The 18,833-nt window shown below is 40.4% G+C and overlaps 1 protein-coding gene across 2 annotated transcripts in view; it reads left to right on the top strand.

Moving 5' to 3' along the window:
• The window catches only part of LOC138746211 (host cell factor 1-like), a 57,958-nt gene extending 40,453 nt beyond the window's left edge, over positions 1–17,505 (top strand). For both annotated transcript variants that reach the window (XM_069904248.1, XM_069904247.1), the window contains 9 exons: positions 658–818; positions 1,899–2,289; positions 4,686–4,952; positions 6,475–6,560; positions 7,478–7,615; positions 10,473–10,658; positions 11,194–11,491; positions 13,330–13,387; positions 15,652–17,505. In XM_069904248.1, the coding sequence (XP_069760349.1) occupies positions 658–818; positions 1,899–2,289; positions 4,686–4,952; positions 6,475–6,560; positions 7,478–7,615; positions 10,473–10,658; positions 11,194–11,491; positions 13,330–13,387; positions 15,652–15,691 (1,625 nt within the window). In that variant the 3' untranslated portion in view covers positions 15,692–17,505. The remainder of the gene's footprint in view (positions 1–657; positions 819–1,898; positions 2,290–4,685; positions 4,953–6,474; positions 6,561–7,477; positions 7,616–10,472; positions 10,659–11,193; positions 11,492–13,329; positions 13,388–15,651) is intronic.
• Positions 17,506–18,833: the final 1,328 nt, after the last annotated feature.

Here is an 18,833-nt window from a genome sequence, read left to right as displayed (position 1 = left end):
ATAGGAATTTCTGCTTGTGTTCTGTTTGGGTATGATTAGAAATATAATAAACCCCTCACATGCAATCAATACAGAAGAGTGAGTCTTATTTTGCATTTGGACATTTAATTTTAGTGTTTTCATGACCATGGTAGATGTAGAAAAAAAATATGGGTTTCACCTCGCATTCTTAGTTTTAATGGGGTGTTGACTCACAACTAGAACATAAAACAAGATTGCACAGAACAGGCCTTTCATCCTACCTGTATGAACTGAACGTGATGCCCAAATTAAACTAAAATTCTGCTTGCACATGACAAGCATCCGTTGATTCCCTGCATATTCATGTGTCTATGTAAAAGCTTCTTTAAATTTAAACGTACAGCACAGTATCAGGCCGTTTGGCCCACAAGCCCATGCCACCCAAATACCCTAATTAACCAACAACCCCCATATGTTTTCAAAAGGTGGGAGCGCCCAGAGAAAACCAGACCCATGGGGAGAATAAACATACTCCTTACAGACAGCGCTGGATTTTAATCCACGGTGCTGTAACATTTTACTAATCTCTAGCTTCTTAATGTATCTGTTTCCACCACGACACAAACGCCACAATTTCACATATGGAGCATTATCCCACATTATGCTTTTTACCCTGTTGGAATTTGTTTATCACAGTTCAGCCACCTGACTCAAGTAACAATGGTTTACCGGACAGTGTTCATGGAGAAACAGCAACTGCAGGAACTACAAATACTGCCACCACCGTCTCAGCAGCACATACTGGAGCAGTCACCAGTGTTACCCAGTCCACACCGACTCCTGGTCCTTCACTGCAGGTAAGGTAAAAAAGAGATTCTCTTCAGATGCTGCACCAATAAGCATTGCTCTTTTTACAGATTTTCCTGTGTTCAACATGTAAAAGGATATTTGGGGGATTTGCAGATCTTGCACTTCTTGCTACTACAGCACCAAAGAGTCGGGTTTGAAACCTTCGCTGTTTGTAAAGAGTTTGTACTTTCTCCCCGTGATCCAGGTGCTCTGGTTTCCTCCTACGCTCCAAAGGCATAAAAGTTGATTGGTCGATTGGAAAGGCCTGTTATTGTACTGTATCTCTAAATTAAAATTAAAGTAAAAATAACTATGATGGGATGAAGATGAGAGTTCTCTGGGTAACAGTTAAATTCAACACGACCCGCAACTCACCTCATAATTGCTGGTGATTCAAGGTTACTTTCTCAAGGGGACAAGGGATTTTGAATAAATGTTTGCTTTAATGTTGTCACATTCCAATTATCAAGGAAAAGAACTCGCACCAATATTTAGAATAAAATAGAATTAAGATACATTATACAGGCTCCCTGTGGGGTGGGGTGGGGGGGAGGGAACATAAAGTTATTCAGGAGCACCAGAGAGGATTTCTATTCCCAGGATTAGATTTAACTGCCAGTGATGGATAAATTGTCCAGGACCATTTTGAGATTGAGCCTCGTTAGTGTCAGGCCAGAAGTTTCTGATTCCAGTCCCTTGGGGGCATTCCACTGATCCTCGAGCATCTTCATGTGGTGGTGTAGGCTGGAGGAGACAAGATCTTGGGGATGAGAGGAGTTGGCCTTGGAATGGTAAAAGCTGCTTGGGTTGGTTCTGTGGAATTTAAACCTACTCCCGACTCAGAGAATACCTTGTAAGTATATCTGGTCTGACATTATTTTTAATTGGGTGATATTTAATTCATAATTCTTTGCTTCTTTTTTTTTAAGCATTAGATTATTCATTGCAAAATGGAATTTGGTAAATACCTTTGCTTGTCCGAATAACTTGTAACTGTGTATTTCTAAAAGCCAGAAACTGGTTGAATGTATTACTTTGTACCAGGCATGTGCTTTTTATTCTTAATTTCTTTGCTTTCCAATCATCAGGCCATCTCAGCAGGCTCAGAGATTACTTCCAGCAGTAGTTCAACCGTGTCAGATTCAAGCTCGTCACACGTAGCACCTGCTACAGATTCTGCCCAAGATCCAGGCAGTGCAGAGACCCAGCCTTCATCTGAACAGACAGTAAAGAACTTGGAAAATGCAGCTGGCCCTCCACTGGCCGAGAGTCAGCAACCTGATCAGTCAGAGGCCTTCCAGAGCCCACAGGAGACAGCAGAGAGTGAAAAACCCGAGGACTCTCTGAGCCAAAACCTTGAACAGCTTCCCCTTACCGCTGCAACAGAGCCTTTTTTGGCTGAAGCAAAACCAGTGGACAACATTCAACACAAAATGGCTGCTGGAGATGTTCCAGTGTCCTCATTACCAACAACTACAGGTAAGGAATACCTCTCAAAACAAGTAATTGTGGAATAGACAGTAATTGTTTAGGTATTTTTTTAAAATCATCTAAATAACTAACTTGTTGCAGCAAAATAAATGGGTGTAGCCTGGAGTTAGAAACGTGTTTTTGTGAAGAATCTCGATAGGTAGAGCATCTATAAACTTTTTTTAGTTTAATTCTGCAAACTAATGGAATTGGATGTGAAGATGTTGCTTTAAGAATGCTGGGTTTTGAATTAAGTGTGTATAGTACTCTAAACATAATTATTTATCATTAACTTTAGATGCAGTTCTACCCTTGCTATTAAATTAGTGCTGATTACATTGTATGCCTGTAAAGAACGTATGCATTGCTATTTAAGAATTCTGTTCATACCATTATAGATAGCACAGAAACATACCATTATAGATAGCACAGAAACAGGCCACATGATTACCATGATGCCAATTTAAACTAATCCCATTTGCTTGCACACTGTCCATATCCTCCCTCTACTCCCTGATTGTTCCTTGTCTTTCTCTTAGTGCCACCTGGAGGTTACGAGTGAGCCTACTGCATCCCTAGCATCTTGTTCTAGATTCCTACCTCTAGGCTTAAAAAGAAACTTGCCTTGCAAATCTTCTTTAAATTTCCCCCCTTTCATCTTGCATCAATTCTCTCTATAATTCTCTCTATAATTCGACAATTATCCCTAGGTTGGGGGGGGGGTACATTCCCTATCTACCTTGTTGGTGCCTCAACATAATTTTAAATTCTTCTGTCAGGTTGCCACTCTGCCTCTAATATTCCAGAAAAGACCATTCAAGTTTGACCAGCCTCTCTTTGTAGCTCAGTAAGAACACGATGCTGGAGAAACTCAGCAGGTCAAACAATGTACTTTGTATAGCAAAGATAAAGACACATTTCATGCTTCATCAGGTAGCTAATGTGTTCCAATTCAGGCAACAACCTGCTGAGCTTCACTCTCTAAAGCTTCCTTCCTGTAATGTGACAACCAGAATTGCATGCAATATTCCAAATGCTTTATACAGCTAAAACTTTTGTACTCCGTGTCTTGACCGATGGAGTCAAATGTACTATTACCACCCTGTCCAATTGCATCTCAAGATCCCTCTGTACATTGGTGCTCTTCGATATCCTGTCATTTATGACATATTTCTTGCATTTGACCTCCAAAAATGTAGCCCCTCACACTTGCCTGTATTAAACTTCATCAGCCATTTCTCTGCCCTCTTTTTCAACCGTATTCCACTGTATCCTTTGACAAGTTTCTTCACTAACCACAACCCTTCCAATTTTTGCCTATCATAAATAATAGATGTCACAGATTTGATCTGCATTGAACACCACTAGGAAAAACACCCTTCCACCACTATCCCTCTTTTCTCTCTGGCCGGCAGTTTTGGATCCAATTTGTCAAGTCTCAGTTGATTCCATGTGCCTTCACCATTTGGATCAGCCTGCCATGAGGGAACCTTGTTGAACCAAAAGTTCATGTAAACCATATCAATGACCCTAAGATCATCAGTCATCTACATGATCGCTTCAAAAATAAGTCAATCTAGGTTATAAGATGTGATCTCTCCTGCACAAAATCACACTGACGATCCCTAATAAGCCCATGCTTGTTTTGATTATCTAAAGCCATTAATTCTTTACATGTGTGAGTTTAAAATGACTCAACCTAATAAGAAAGGGTTGCAATCAGCATAACCATTTACGGAGCGGAAACAGGCCATGTCGGCCTTTCGAGTCCGCACCGGTTCACTGGAACAACTCCACTAGCTCAAACTTTCTGCTCACTGCCAATAACCCTCCAACCCCCTCACCTCGATGTACAACCTTCTCTTAAATGACAGAGGGACCCTGACGCAACTATCTCATTCGGAAGTTCATTCCATTCTGCCACCACTCGCTGAGTGAAAAAGCCACCTCTAATATTTCTCCTAAAGTGTTTCCCCCTTACCCTTAACTCATGGCCTCTTGTTCCTACCTCCCCTGCCCTCAGGGGAAAGTGTCTGTTTATGTTTATCTATTCCTTTCATAATTTTAAATACCTCTATCAAGTCCCCTCTCAGTCGTCTATGTTCCAATGAATAAAGTCCCAGTCTCCTTAATCTCTCCCTGTAATCCAGATGCTGTAAGCCAAGCAACATCCTTGTAAAACTTCTCTGTACCCTCTCCACCTTATCTATAGCCTTTCTATAATTTGGAGACCAGAACTGAGCCCAGTACTCCAAACCTGGCCTCACCAATGCCTTAAACAGCTGCAGCATCACCTCCCAGCTTAGAAGTCAGTAGCAGCAAATCTGTTTTAACGCAACTTTTCAGAGTGTCTTAAATATTTCGGAATGATGAATCTTTTCAGAAGTGCTTGTTTAATATTTTAGCATGCAGTAGTGTAAAATCTCCAAGTGAAGATGCTGCCTCAGAACCTGGGGTGCCGAACGTGGACTCCTCTCAGCACATACAACATTGCCAGCAGCTTGTGCCTCAGATGCCAGAGAAACCAGTGAAACAAGAGGATCCACTGCAGCCTCCAGTGCAACCGAGTACTCCTCAAACAGTAATGATGACTTCCACGGAGACAAGTGTACAAAGCAGTCTGCAATCCCAGGTCACTGGTACTGTGGATGCTCATCAATCTACCACTTTAAGTATGTCTAACCAACTAAAACATTATGCATATTCTTTTTGTGTTTCCTCTGCGGTCTTTTTCATTTTGATCAGATGTCTGCACTTCTATATAAACTGTGATGTTCAGCAGTTAAACCAAGGTTGGACTGGAAGAAATACATCACAGTAACTTGAATATCTTGATGAACACGACAGGAGACTGTAGGTACTTGAATCTGGAACCAAACACACTCTCCAGAAGGAACTCAGTGGGTCGAGCAACATTAATAGGAGAAAAAGAATGGTTGATGTTTTGAGCCAAAACTCTATTAAGAGTAGAAAACTGTAGAGAAGCCAGTGTAAAAGAGGACTGGGTGGGACAGGGGCCCCATGTGCGATTGGGGAATCAGGGAGCAGTGAAGCATGGCAGAGGCAGTAGATCAGTAGAGTCCAGAGGGAGAGAGACACGAAAAACCAAGGGCTTAGGTGGAGGAAGGTCAGTTACCCAGAATGGAACGAGTGATTGCAAGACAAACGTTACTGGTACTGGAAGCTGATGGAGGTGTAAATAAAGACCAGATGGAACAGAGGGTGGGGATTAGAGGGGGGGAGTGGGGCTGTGGAGTGGGAATGTTTGGATAGGAGGGGGGACAACTCAAGAATCTAATGGGGAGAGAGGGGTGAAGGGGGATGAAACCAGAGGAGACAGGATAAGAATGGGTGTGGAAAAAGGACAATAAAAGAGGAGGTTGAGAAAGAGCAGGTGCTACAGAAGAGGGGGCTTGTTACCTGAAATTAGAAAATTTCATGTTCATGCCATTGTCGTTTGCCCAGGCAGAACGGTAGGTATTGTTCCACTAGTTTACATTTGGCCTCACTCTGGCACTGGAGAAGGTCCAGGACAGCCCAGTTGGTGTGGGAATGGGAGATGAATTGGTGTGCAACTGGGAGCTCAGTATAGTTAGTGAGAGTAGAATGTAGACGCCCTGTGAAAAGGCTCCCGTCTGGGTTTGATCTCACTGATTCAGAAGAGGCTGCACCGGAAGCACTGGATGCAGTCAATGAGATGAGATGAGAGGAGGTGCAAGGTTAGCAGACCTGGAGCTTTTCTCTCTGAAGAAGGATGAGAGGTGACTTAATAAAGGTCTACAAGATTCTGAGAGATCTAGATAGATAAAGTAGACAACTAGTGCCTTTTTCCCTGGATGGGAATTGCAAATACCAGAGGATATCTGTTCAAAGTGGAGGAAATTTTAGGGTAGACATTGGGGTAAAAAAAATTTTTACACAGTGTTATGGGTGCCTGGTAGTGGGGGCTGAAACATTAGATACATTTAAGAGACTCTTAAATAGGTGCACAGATGAAAGAAAAATAGAGTTACGAGGTAGGAATATATTCAGGCCAATTGGCCTGTACTGTGCTATAGTTCTATGTGAATCTTTGCCTCATGTAGGAGGGCTGCATTGATCATTTAAATATTTCGGTGTCAATAAAATCAATAAATGACTGATTTAATGACATTTGGCATACATGAAATAAATTTGTCGGTCTTTTATTTCCAGGTCCTGCCTGTTCAGTTCCATCATCCTCTTCCACAGCAGCTGTGTCATCAAATGAAGTCTCCAACAGTAATTCAGTAGCAAATGGGGTAAATAGTTACTATTGCTAATTCCACTGCATTTTATTAGTTTCCCTGAGCCAATAGGTCATATTCTGCCAATGGAGAACAAACATACTTCCATGATATTTAGATATGTTTTAGGAGTCCTCGTGCAGGATACCCTAAAGGTTGACCACCAGGTTGGGTTGGTGGTGAAGAAGGCAAATGCAATGTTGGCATTTGTTTCTAGAGGGATAGCATACAAGAGCAGGGATGTAATGTTGAGACTCTATAAAGCACTGGTGAGATGTCACTTGGAGTACTGTGTGCAGTTGTGGGTGCAGTATTTGAGTAAAAAAACATGCTGGCATTGGAGAGGGTTCAGAGAAGATTTACTAGAACGATACCAGGAATGAAAGGGTTAGTAGACGAGGAGCGATTATCGACTCTTGGACTATACTCATTGGTAAGGGATTTTTCTCATGAGAGAGGATTCTAGAACAAAAAGGCATGATTCCAGGATAAAAAGCTGTCAATTTAAAACTGAGATGTGGAAAATGCCTTCAGTCAGAGAGGCGTGAGTCTGTGGAACTTGTTGCCACAGGCTGATGTAGAAGCAAGGATGTAAATAAGGCAGAGATTGACAGGTATTTGATTAGTCAGCGCATCAAGGGTTACGGAGAGAAAGCTGGGAAGTGGGGCTGAGTGGGAGAATCAGCTCATGATTAGAATGGCGGAGCAGACTCAATGGGCCTACTTCTGCTCCTGTATCTTGTGATGTTTATATAATAGACACTTCATGTGAGGGGATGCTATGATCTAATTCTTGCTCGAAAGACAAACTTGGTGATAGAAAATTGTAAGTAGCTAACGTCTGGATCTGTGCTCTTAAAAGTAAATTCAGTGATGTCTGATTCTACGGCTGTTTTGTCTTTTGTGCTAAAGCAGATGTCACTGTTTTTCAGAAACAAGAAAATTCTTATTCACAACTCAAGGTAACTCCAAAGAGAGAAGGCAATCCCTGGTATGATGTTGGAATCATCAAAGGGACTAGCACTGTGGTAACTCATTATCACTTGCCACCAGAGGGCAGCCTTGGAGAGGTGAGTGAATTCCACTGGCTATGAACACTATTGCAAGGATTTTATTATACTGTAATGAAGAAGAGGTGTTCAATTCACAAGAGGGTGACACAGTTAGTGCAACACTGTTACAACATCAGTGATCAAGACGAGTTTGAAACCAGTTCTGTCTGTAAGAGGTTGGTGCGTTCTCCTCATGTCTATGTGGGTTTCCTCAGGGTGCTCCAGTTTCCTCCCACCCTTCAAAATGCAAGAGGTTGTAGGTTAATTGGATGGCAAGGGCTCATGGGCCAAAGGGCCTGTTACTGTGCTAAATGTCTATTAAAATTTAAACCTAATCTATGCCAGTCATTAAAGCCAGTCTCTTGCAAAGAAGGTTGAAAAAGATGGTTAGATATAATAAGGCTAGCAAGAGAAAAGTTCTGAAATTCAAAAAACCTTCTAAATTGTGCCCATATTCTCAAGCTATGTTTAAATGTCGGATTATCAGTTAACTTGTATAAAGAGGAAGATTAAAAAAAAAGGACCCTAAAATTGCCAGCAAACAAATATCTTTGTAAAATTTTATTCTATTTCTACCCATGATGGGCAGTCAACCAAATTATCACAATGTAACAAAAGAAGTAAGACAAATAATGACCGTCAATAATAATAAAAAATTGGGAAACACCATTCCTTTTAGCTTTTTGAAGATGAGCTTTATTTAAGTGAGGGTGTTTCCCCTGCCATCAGTAAAAAGGTAAAAGCGATTGGGTATTAAATATTTTAAAGACATTTTTATTTGAAATCATTGTGCTTCCTTTTAACTTACCACACGCTCATTGTTTTTAGATATTTACAAGTTTTAGACATTTTGTTCAGTCTCATACCTGACTTCCCCAAATTCTTGATTCTTGATTTACTTTTTGATTTACAACTTTCTCATAAAGATTCAATATGGTTGATTGATAACAAATTGCTTGATTTAAGAATAGCCTCATTAGTTAAGATCAAGAGAGACTGGGAACAGGATTTGAATCTTCCATTCTCTGATAAAGTTTGGGATTCCATTTGTAATACAACCTCCCTTTGTGCACAACATTGCTTATTGCAACTTAAGTTGGTCCATAGAGTACATAGGTCTAAATTTAAATGGTCTTGTTTACACTCTGATATAAATCATCTATGTGAGAAATGTAAAATTGCTGAGGCTTCTTTGATTCACATTTTCTTAACTTGCCCTAGTTTAGAAAAATTTTGGAAAGATAATTTTCAAACATTATCAGTGATTCTCAAGGAAAAATTAGAACTTTGCCTTTTCCTCTTTTTGGATCATTTTAAGATGATGTTTTACTGATTCCAACGCAAACCAAATTTTATCACTTATTTCATTGATAGCCAGACGTGCAATTTTGATCAAATAGAAAGGCAATACTCCACAACACACACACACACACACACACAATGGTTAAATGATATTATATTGTCTTGTTTAAGTTTAGAAAAAATTAGATATGCCATTAAAGATTCAAATACTCATTTTCTAAAAACATGGGGCCCCTTTATGGACCATGACCACAATCTAAAGTTTTAGGGTTGTTATGAACTTGGCTGCTGTGCTTTCTATTTCCAGGTTGTCGCCACTTGATACCCACATGTTAGTTTTTTTTTCCCAACCTTGCATTGAGGTTGGGGTTTTGAATTAAGGGTTTTTTTTTTCCTTTCTCTTGTAATTTGTATTTTAATATATAATTGTTTAATTTTTGTATTATTGCAAACCAATAAAAATAAAATTTTAAAAAGTGGGAAGGGGGTAGGCCACTCAGCCCTTCAAGCCAATCCTGCCATTTAACGATCTATGCTGTATTGCAGCCTGGTTTGACAATGCAAGTACCCAGGCCTGCATAAAGTAGCAAACATAGTGAGGTCCACACAGGCACCGACCTCAGGCTTCTGTACAAGGTGCTGCCTCAAGAAGGCAGCCAACATCCTAAAGGACCACCATCACCCTGCTCACAACCCCTTTTCACTGCTACCTTCAGGCAGAAGGTACAGAAGTCTGAAAACCAGCACCTCTGGATTCATGATCAGTTTCTTTCCAACAATGATCAGGCTATTGAATCTTCCCTTGGTACACTAATCATGGACTTTCTCTTTTTTTTGCATGAGGTCAAATGTGAATGTCATCTATCTTATGCTTTTATTGTCTTTTTAAATCAAATGTTAACGCGCTGTTATAAATTTTTCTTTACAAGTACCTGTTCAGCTGCAGTTAACAAGAACATAAGGCAAATGTACATTGTACAATGTACATTAAACTCGCCATTATTACCTATTCCCCATAATCCTCAGTTCATCAATCTATTAAATGTTTATGCCATTGATAGGTCAATGTATCTAATGATCTCATCACCATGATCCTCGGCTGAGAGTTCCAGCGATTCACTACCCTTTGTGTGAAGAAGACTTTATGCACCTCATTCTTTGCAAAGTGACTGGCTTTGTAGCTTGGTTCCCCCTATTCCCACCAGTGGAAACATCTCAACATCTAGCCTTTTGAGTCCCCTTATCTATTTCAATGAGGTCACCCCTCATCAGTCCAAACCAAGGATTAAACCCATACTCTTGATCCAGCATCCCATGTCTGCTCTCCCAATCAGTAACATTGTGGCTGGTCTTCCATCTTCCTGCAAAAACAAACTGCTCAAGAAATTGCAGTGTGGTGGAAAATCTAAAACCAAATTACCCAGAAGCAAAAGTTTTCTACTGAGCCCTAGGAAATGGATGATCGTAATGTCACTAATTGTTTTTACAAAGACAGAAAACAGTTGGATCTAATGGCTCATTTCACTGCAAAGATTGGAACCAGGTTGAATTTAAACTATGATTTTTTTTTTAGGATGCAGGTGCTAATATCCCAGACTACAGTATGCTAAAAAAGCAAGAACTCCTACCAGGGACTGCGTACAAATTCCGGGTTGCTGGAATTAATGCATGTGGAAGAGGTCCCTTCAGCGAGATATGTGCATTCAAAACTTGTCTCCCTGGATTTCCTGGAGCCCCATCTGCAATCAAAATTACCAAGGTACATGGGAGATGAGAATGACTGGTGGCAAAGAACAAGTGGTTTGCAAATATTGTAATTTATTTAAATTTGTAAGTTTATCTGTAAACACTACAACTGCATTTTCATTGAAATTAGGGCAATTTTGGTGAAACTGAAGTTTAGGCGGCAACTCTATTACAGCACCAGCGACGTGGGTTCGAATCTGTACCTTCTCCCAGAGTCTGTGGGTTTCCTCCCAGCCTTCAAAAGCTTACAGGGGTGGTAGGTTAAGTGAGTGGCATGGGCCCGTGGGCCAGAAGGGCCTGATACTGTGGTGTATGTCTAAATTTTAAAAAAATTAAAACCTTACACACCCTTGATTGTCCATCTCTAAATTAATCTAATTAATCTCCAACTAGAATGATACAGAAAATAGGTCAAATTTACATGAAGGTTGACCAGGGTGATTGTGGTGAAGCCTCAATTTTCTGGTGGTGCAGAATTTGGAATCTTAGTCAAGAATTGTTCAACTGAGTGCATCTTTTTAATTTCTTTACGTCCCTCTTTTTCTCAGAGTGCAGACGGGGCTCACCTCACCTGGGAGCCGCCTGCAACGACGGCCGGAAAAATACTGGAGTATTCTGTCTACTTAGCAGTCCGCAGCATTCAGGTGACAGAATCAAAATCTGGAAGCCCAGCCCAGCTGGCTTTTATGCGGGTATACTGTGGCGCCAAGCCGCTATGTGTGGTCTCCTCAACGCACCTCGCCAATGCACATATTGATTGCACGACAAAGCCTGCGATCATTTTTAGGATTGCAGCACGGAACGAGAAGGGGTATGGACCAGCTACGCAAGTCAGATGGCTTCAAGGTAATCCTTTTAGAGTAGAGCCCTCAATGTTGTGCCAATCTATATATTCCGACCAAAAAATACTGAGATCTTCCTACCTCATGACTCTCTGTTTTTCTTTCATCCTTGTGGTTGTCTAATAATGTCTTAAATCTCCCTAAAGTTTCAGCCTCCACCACTGCCCCTGGCAAGGCATTTCAGGCACCCACAACTCTCTGTATGTAAAAAAAATCTTATCCCTGATGTCTCAAATCAATGGCCTTTATCAGAAAAGTTAAGATTAGCTGCTGATAAATCGCTTCAGAATCAGATCAGATATTATTTATTGTCATATATAAAACAGAAATTAAATGGTACACAAAATTTCATTTAGTCTGCCACAAGCAGACAAAGGTTCGCCATTAGCATTGCCTGGAACCCCTTCTAGTGAGAGAAAGAGAAGCAAAATAGATCCCTCCCCCCCAACCCCCAGAGTTATCAAGTATCTGTGTATTTACCGCCTGTGCTCCCACATCCTTTGCAGCAGTACAAAATCAGGAGCCCTCCTTGCATCCTCTAGACTCCTGGTTCTAATACTTGGTTCTCATGAGCCTGTCTCCAGCAGCCTGCAGCCTGGTGTGAGACCTTTGCCCTCAAGTGGCCAGGAGCCTGCAGCCTGTGTGGGTTCCTCACCCACAGGTCGCCAACAGCTCACCTTCTGTTTGTGTCCTTCAGCCATAGACCCCCTTGCTGGTCTGCCACTGTGGGAACTATCACTGGGGTCCTCTCTTCTGCTTCACCTTATCAGCGGGGCTCGGTGGGGGTGTTCTCTCCATTACTGGTACACGCACCAGTCCACTGACCCCTGGAGTCTGCAATCCCTCTCAGATGCTGCTGAATAGAGACGTCGCAGGATTTTAAACAAAACGCCTTTGGCGCCTTTAACAGGCTATTTAAAGTCTGTATGGAGCCATCAGCAGTTGGTCTGGGTGGTAAGGACCTCGCGGGGGAATGCAGTGCCTACACTCCCCTGGTCCACACCAGCAAACTGAACACAGGGCATCTTTACAGTTCTGGTATCATCTTGACACAATAATAAATCTAAAAATATATTTGTTTTTTTATGTAGTCGGTAGAGGAGAAGTACAAAAGAAATCAAAACTTGATTGCTTTCCAGGGAAGGAGGCCCATAAACTTCAAGCAGATTCCTCGGGGAACCATAGCTGAAAAAAGGTTGAAAATGGTTGCTCTAGACCAGTGGTTCACAAACGTTTTCTTTCCGTTCACATACCACCTTAAGTAATCCCTATGCCGTAGATGCTTTGTGATTAGTAAGGGATTACTTAAGGTGGTATGTGAGAGGGAAGGGAAGGTTGAGAATTACTGCTCTACGGAAATATTTTGCTTGAGAAAAATGGTCATTGGCCCATTTCCTTTAGAGTTATGAAACCGTGCACATAACGAGTCAATTAGAGACGATTGAAACAGTGTTTTCAAACTTTATTCCCCACTAATGTTCACCAGAGCACCTTCGGCATAGGAATTACTTAAGGTGGAATGTAAGTAGAAAGAAAAAGTTTGAAAACCACTGCTCTAGACTATAACCTAGTCCTTATTGTCCTGTTCTAGATACATTAGAAATGTATTGTGTGGAATTTGTTGCTGCTATGATAATAGTTTAATAAGTTCCTTGGAATATAATTTTTAAAATTTGCTTTGCATATCAAAATAAGCTAATTACAAAACTTTTAACCAGTATTTTCAATGGATTTCTGGTTTTGACAAAAGATTTTCAGTGGAGGAAACTTGGAACTAAATATTTTACACATTATTAAAAATGCAGAGGAGAACCTTAGCAACTCTCTTACCTTGCCCTTTAGATGCAGGTGCACAAGGAACAAAGAACACTGCAAAGAGGTCTACAACGTCACCCGATAAGTAAGTGAACTACTATGTCATTGAGGTTATTGGCATCAAAACTACAGGTTGCGTAAAAGAAGCAAACTGCATGCACAGGCTTTTAATATTTTTTTCTTCACTTGGTGGCATTATATATGAGCTAAGAGATGTTGGTGCCATGAGTGTAGATCATGTTTGGTCCAGCCAAAACTTTCAACAGGAAGATTGTGGTCTAGATTATGTGGGGAAATGCCACCAAAGCAATTTTCATTACCCCATCTGCAGCCATCTGTTAGCTGCTGTTAGTTCATCTGTGCCCTGATGCTGGGTCCCTAATAACTTTCAACATGGAAGATTCCACATCCCTCATAGTGGAGAACCCATATATGCAATCTATATCTTGTCGGATCTCACACTATTAGTGGAAGGAAGAGGAGACTTGCTGAATATTGAAAGGGCTGGATAGAGAAGACATGGAGAAGATGTTTTCATCAGCAGAAAAATGTACAGCCTCAGAATAAAAGGCCGTCCCTTTAGAACAGAGATGAGGAGAAAGTTCTACAGCCAAAGGTTGGTGAATCTAGAATTTGTTGCCACAGATGGCTGTGGAGGCCAGGTCATTGGGTAGATTTAAAACACAGGTTTAGTAAGGGTGTTAAAAGGTTAAGGGGACAAGGCTGGCAAATGGCATTGCAGCCACGATTCGTATGGCAGAGATGACTTGATGGGTCAAATGGCCTAATTCTACGTCTGGTGTTCTTGTGGGTGCAAGGGAAGGAAGCATTGATTAGTTTTATTGTTCAATTGCATTCAAACTGTTTCTGTTCATTAATATTAGCCTTTTAAAGCTTTTTGGAAGGGATTGATGGTTTTTGAATATTTGTCGTGTTCAGTTGTAGACAGCTCTGGTTGAGGGAGAAGGGGTGGGTTAGCCATCTCTAATAAGATCGTTCATTGGTTGGGTGTGGAAGACCTAGGCAAATTTCTGCTTTATGCAGTGTCACCAGAAAGCGCAGCTGCCTCAACTGTCGAGAAACTCTGCTTCTTGGCCAAATTTGCCTCTTCCGTTTGTTGACTTCGATAAATTATTTCTCTCCCTTGTTTGTTTATGTTATAAATAAATAGTTCATTTTGCCTTTTTGTAAATCCGTTGGCAAGTAAAATGTTAAATTAAGACTTGACCAGGCAAATCAAATGATATTTTTTCCCCTTTTTTGACATTATTTATACTGGATTGTTTCATTGATTGCAGCAAGCAGAAGGAGATTTCATATGATATTGCATGTTCATGACAACAAAGGAATTGTAAATTTTGAAATTTATACAGTATGGTAACCGGTCCTTTCGCCCCTCAAGCCCGTGCTACCCGATTGACCTACAACCCAGTATGTTTTGAAGAGTGGGAGGAAACTGGAGCACTTGGAGGAAACCCATGCAGACACGGGGAGAATGTTCAAGCTCCTTACGGACAGCGCCAGATTTGAATCCCTCTCAATGGTGCTGACAGCGTTGTACTAACTGCTATGCTCACCATCTTGAATCTTGTTTTCTGTCCAAAAAATATTCTTGATGACACAAAAGAGTGCTCCATACAAGAATAAATAAAATTGGAACCCAAGCAATTGCACTCTTGGCATCTTAAGCCACGAGCCATTGTGTATAGTTACCCCTGCACAGTATCTTTTGCGCCAAGATCAACACTGTGCCACCATTTTTTAATGATGCCTTCCCAACCATCATAACCCTCAATGATCTGTGTCATCAAAGCAAGGTGGGGTACTGCAAAATGAACATTTCCCTTGTGACAATGTTGGCAGAAGTCCACCTTGCAGCAGAGTCAGAGTTGAAAGGAGTAGCGCCATCATTTGATTGGGTAAAATGGATCAACAAATGCGGTAGGCCTGGCACTCTCGCTGTTCCAGTGGCACAGGTATCTGGCCACTGCAAAGGAAAATCAGTATTAATTCCTTCAGCAGAGGGAAAATGGGCTGTTATTTTGATTTTTAGTTGACCGGGACTCTTGAGTTGTGCACGGGATTTGAGGTGGGCCCAAGGGGATTCTGCTTTTCTTTTGCTTCTGAGATGAACATCAGATTAGGGTTGAGAAAATGTGATTTTTTTAATCTCCCCCCCCCTTCCTGACATTTCCACGAACTTTCCCATCAGTGGTTCAAAATATAGGGCAGCTAAAGGCTCGAAGCACAAGGAAAGGGGAGTGGAGGAGGAGGAAAATAATTGAGGATATATTTATTTGACTGCTATTTAAAGGTACTTATTAACATAATACCATGATATGATTGCAGCACTACAAGTGGAGGTGCCAAGAAATCCAAGTCCGAATGATGAGAAGAAGATTTTTCTATTTGCTGGATGAAAGTAAAGTACTGTTGGATAGTAATTTGTATTTATTTTGTAAATGTTTTGTAATATGTTCCTGTTATCCTCTTAATTCCTATAACTTGTGAGCTTCTTAGAGAAGAAATTTAATTTGTATTAATTGTACATAGAACATTTCTTGTTTTAGAACTGTGACAAATAGTCTTCAGGCAAGTTTTAAATGATAGCTTTTTAGAAACAATGTAGATTTAAAGTTTGTATTAACATTACTGTGCAGAGTTCATGTAGGTGGCTTGTTTCTAAAGTGGCTTATTCTGAAATCACTACAGTAGTGACTGGATGTTTGCTATGCAAGCAGTGGTTTAAAGAGTTTTCAAAGAAATGTTGGTGTTTCACCTTGTTGCAGGTGGATTAGATAGGTCTTTAAAGCATGTTTTTATGTGGATGAAGTTTGGGACCAAAAAAAAAATGGCACTACGGAGGAGCAGCTTCGTTCTCAGAGTAGCACTTACACAGATTCTGAATCACCGTTAGAAACAAAAATTATTGGAGAAGTTTTCTTTGCGTGTGTTTGTGTGTGTGCGGGCACGTGGGTGCAGGCGCGCGAGCCACTGAGTGGCATTTTTGTGCATGATTTGTGACGAAAAAATTTGAGACTTTTTTTATTTTCAATTTTTATTCAAATATAAAAACGGAAATGGAGATGTATTGAATATAAAAGTTGCATGACCCTATTATTTTGCAAATGTTCCTCTGCCACATCACTAACAACAATTGTGACTTCTTAGGCTACTATTTCCAAAAGCCTTTCGCAGTCTGCAAATTAAAAGACGTTTCTGAAATTCTCCAACACTTACCGAATGAAATCGGAGGGAAAATGACAGGCCTGTGCATGGAAGAAGTATTGATGTCTTCCTTCGATATCAAGAAGTTTAAGGGCAGTAAACTTTGCCTCAATTGCAAAATTTAAATCCACTGAAGTATCTTCCACAAGAGCTTCCTATTTTGGTGAGAACCATGAATTTCCAGTACGGTGAGGGGGTCATGCAACTTTACGGATTCGCGGTCCAATATTTTGTCTGCCTGAGGCTGAAAATGAAAGGTGTAATTTCATCAAACAAATGTATACTTCAGAATAACTTCTGCTAACTAACCAGTAGATTTATATTTGTCACTGAACTCAGCAGCTTATAATTTGCATTTTTATGGACTTTTTCTTAATGTTTCTGTACATCAAATTAACAGTGCGAAAATGCAGAGCAGGGCTGAGTTGAATTTTACGTGTCTGCTCTAAAACATTTGCACAAAACACTTTTGTTAAAAATGCCACATTAACCATTTAGCTGTAGCAAGGTTCACTGGGAGTGTCAATTGGGAAGAAATTTATAATTTTTAGTTCTATTGCTCTTTTATCTTTCTGCACATATTATACATAGTATCATTTAAGTAATCCATGTTAATGTTAATGTTAATCTCTTTTGCAGTAAATACTGCTTTAAACAATTCTGTTCATTTTCCTTTCATTAAAAAGCTATATTTGAGCAGCGCATCAATGGACAAATAATTTTTCTCATGCCTCGTGATCAGAGACTCATTTTGTACAGTTAACTCAATAAAATGCAGAAATATTTTTTTTTATTTTTACGACAGTGCCAGATGTTTTTTATAACCCTATCTATTTAAGGTTTGCAGCAGATCTTCTTTTTTAGCTGGTTCCTAATGTTCAGAGAAAAAGATGCAATCTGAAGTAGGATTTGATCAGAACTGTTCCTAGTAGGTTTATGCTGTGATGAAAATAAAGAAAAGTTGCCAAATCTGAATGCTTATCTCTTGACCATCCATTACAACTCTACCAGTCCACATCATGAAATGGCTTAAACCGAATGTACAGATTAGTAAGCTACGCTCTTTGTATTCTTGCAATACTGATCTTATTTATGAGCTGCCATTTAATAAAGTTTGGAAAAGACTTCGTTCAGCAATCGATAGAAAGGTGTCAACTCTCCATCTACTCCATGACGAGGTTGATGGGTAGGTAGAAAGTATCCTTTTGGTTTAAACCATATAGGTTTGATTTTTTTTTTAATATACACTTTGTTTACTTAATTTGCTTTCATTGTTAACCAATGAATTGCCAATATAGATAGACACACTTTAAAATGGGAAGAAAATGGTTTCTTTTTATCAATAGCAGAAGAAAGATGATGCAAACATGTGTTATATAAAGAAATGGAATATATATATTTTATTTCAAAAGGTATCTATTTCTTGTAAATTTCATTATCACCCCTGCCTCTGCCAACTCCTCATTTCCCCAAAGAGCTCCAAAATGGCTGGATGCCAGTGGCAGATGAATCTGGAATAGAGTTTTTAGGTCTCTGACCACAGCATAACCTCTTCAAAGATAAAAGCAGCTCAAAAGGCAGAAAGAGATGTTCCACTCAGAAACGTTTTTTTTTTAATTCCTTCACGCCTTCCAATAATATCCAAAGGAGCAATGCATGTAGAACCTGAAGTGACAACGATGAGTTTGTATGATGGTAACAGACGTTTTTTTTTAAATTGCATCTTGGATTTGGAGTTAAGTTTCTCCAGTCTGTCTGTGGACATTGCTGGTGTGAGGGCATGCAGACGTGACCCTGAACTGAGGATCTTGTTGAACCATTAAAAAGGGTGAATTCGAGTCAGCTGTCAAACTGAAGTAACCCTGTCACCAGGGCAAAATTAAAAATACTGGCTGGACAGGCAGCATCCGTGGCATGAGAAACATGAGTTAACCTCTCAGGGCGATGACTTGCTTTCGATTAATGAGCATTTTCTATGCTGGTTTCAGATTATCAGCTTTTAGATTGTAAATGCAATCTGCTGGAGGAACTCAGTGGGTCGACCAGCATCAGTGGGAGGAAAAAGAACAGTCGGCATTTCGGACCAGAGCCCTTCATCAAGACAGGGAATGTGGAGAACAGAAGCTAGTGTAGAGAGGACAGGACCTCATGTGGGATTGGTGGACCAGGAAGAGGCGAAACATGAAGGGCAGAGGCTTAGATTGGCAGATGCAAGACAAAGGGGGAGAGAGGCAGGACAAATGAAGGGGTCGGGGGAGCAAGATGAATCCTACCAGATGGAGTGGTTGGTTTGAAGACAAATG

Source organism: Narcine bancroftii, chromosome 11 (assembly GCF_036971445.1).
Source record: "Narcine bancroftii isolate sNarBan1 chromosome 11, sNarBan1.hap1, whole genome shotgun sequence".
In the NCBI taxonomy this organism is placed as follows: Eukaryota; Metazoa; Chordata; class Chondrichthyes; order Torpediniformes; family Narcinidae; genus Narcine; species Narcine bancroftii.
Note: the sequence above shows the minus strand (reverse complement) of the source record. Positions and strands in the feature narration are given on the sequence as shown.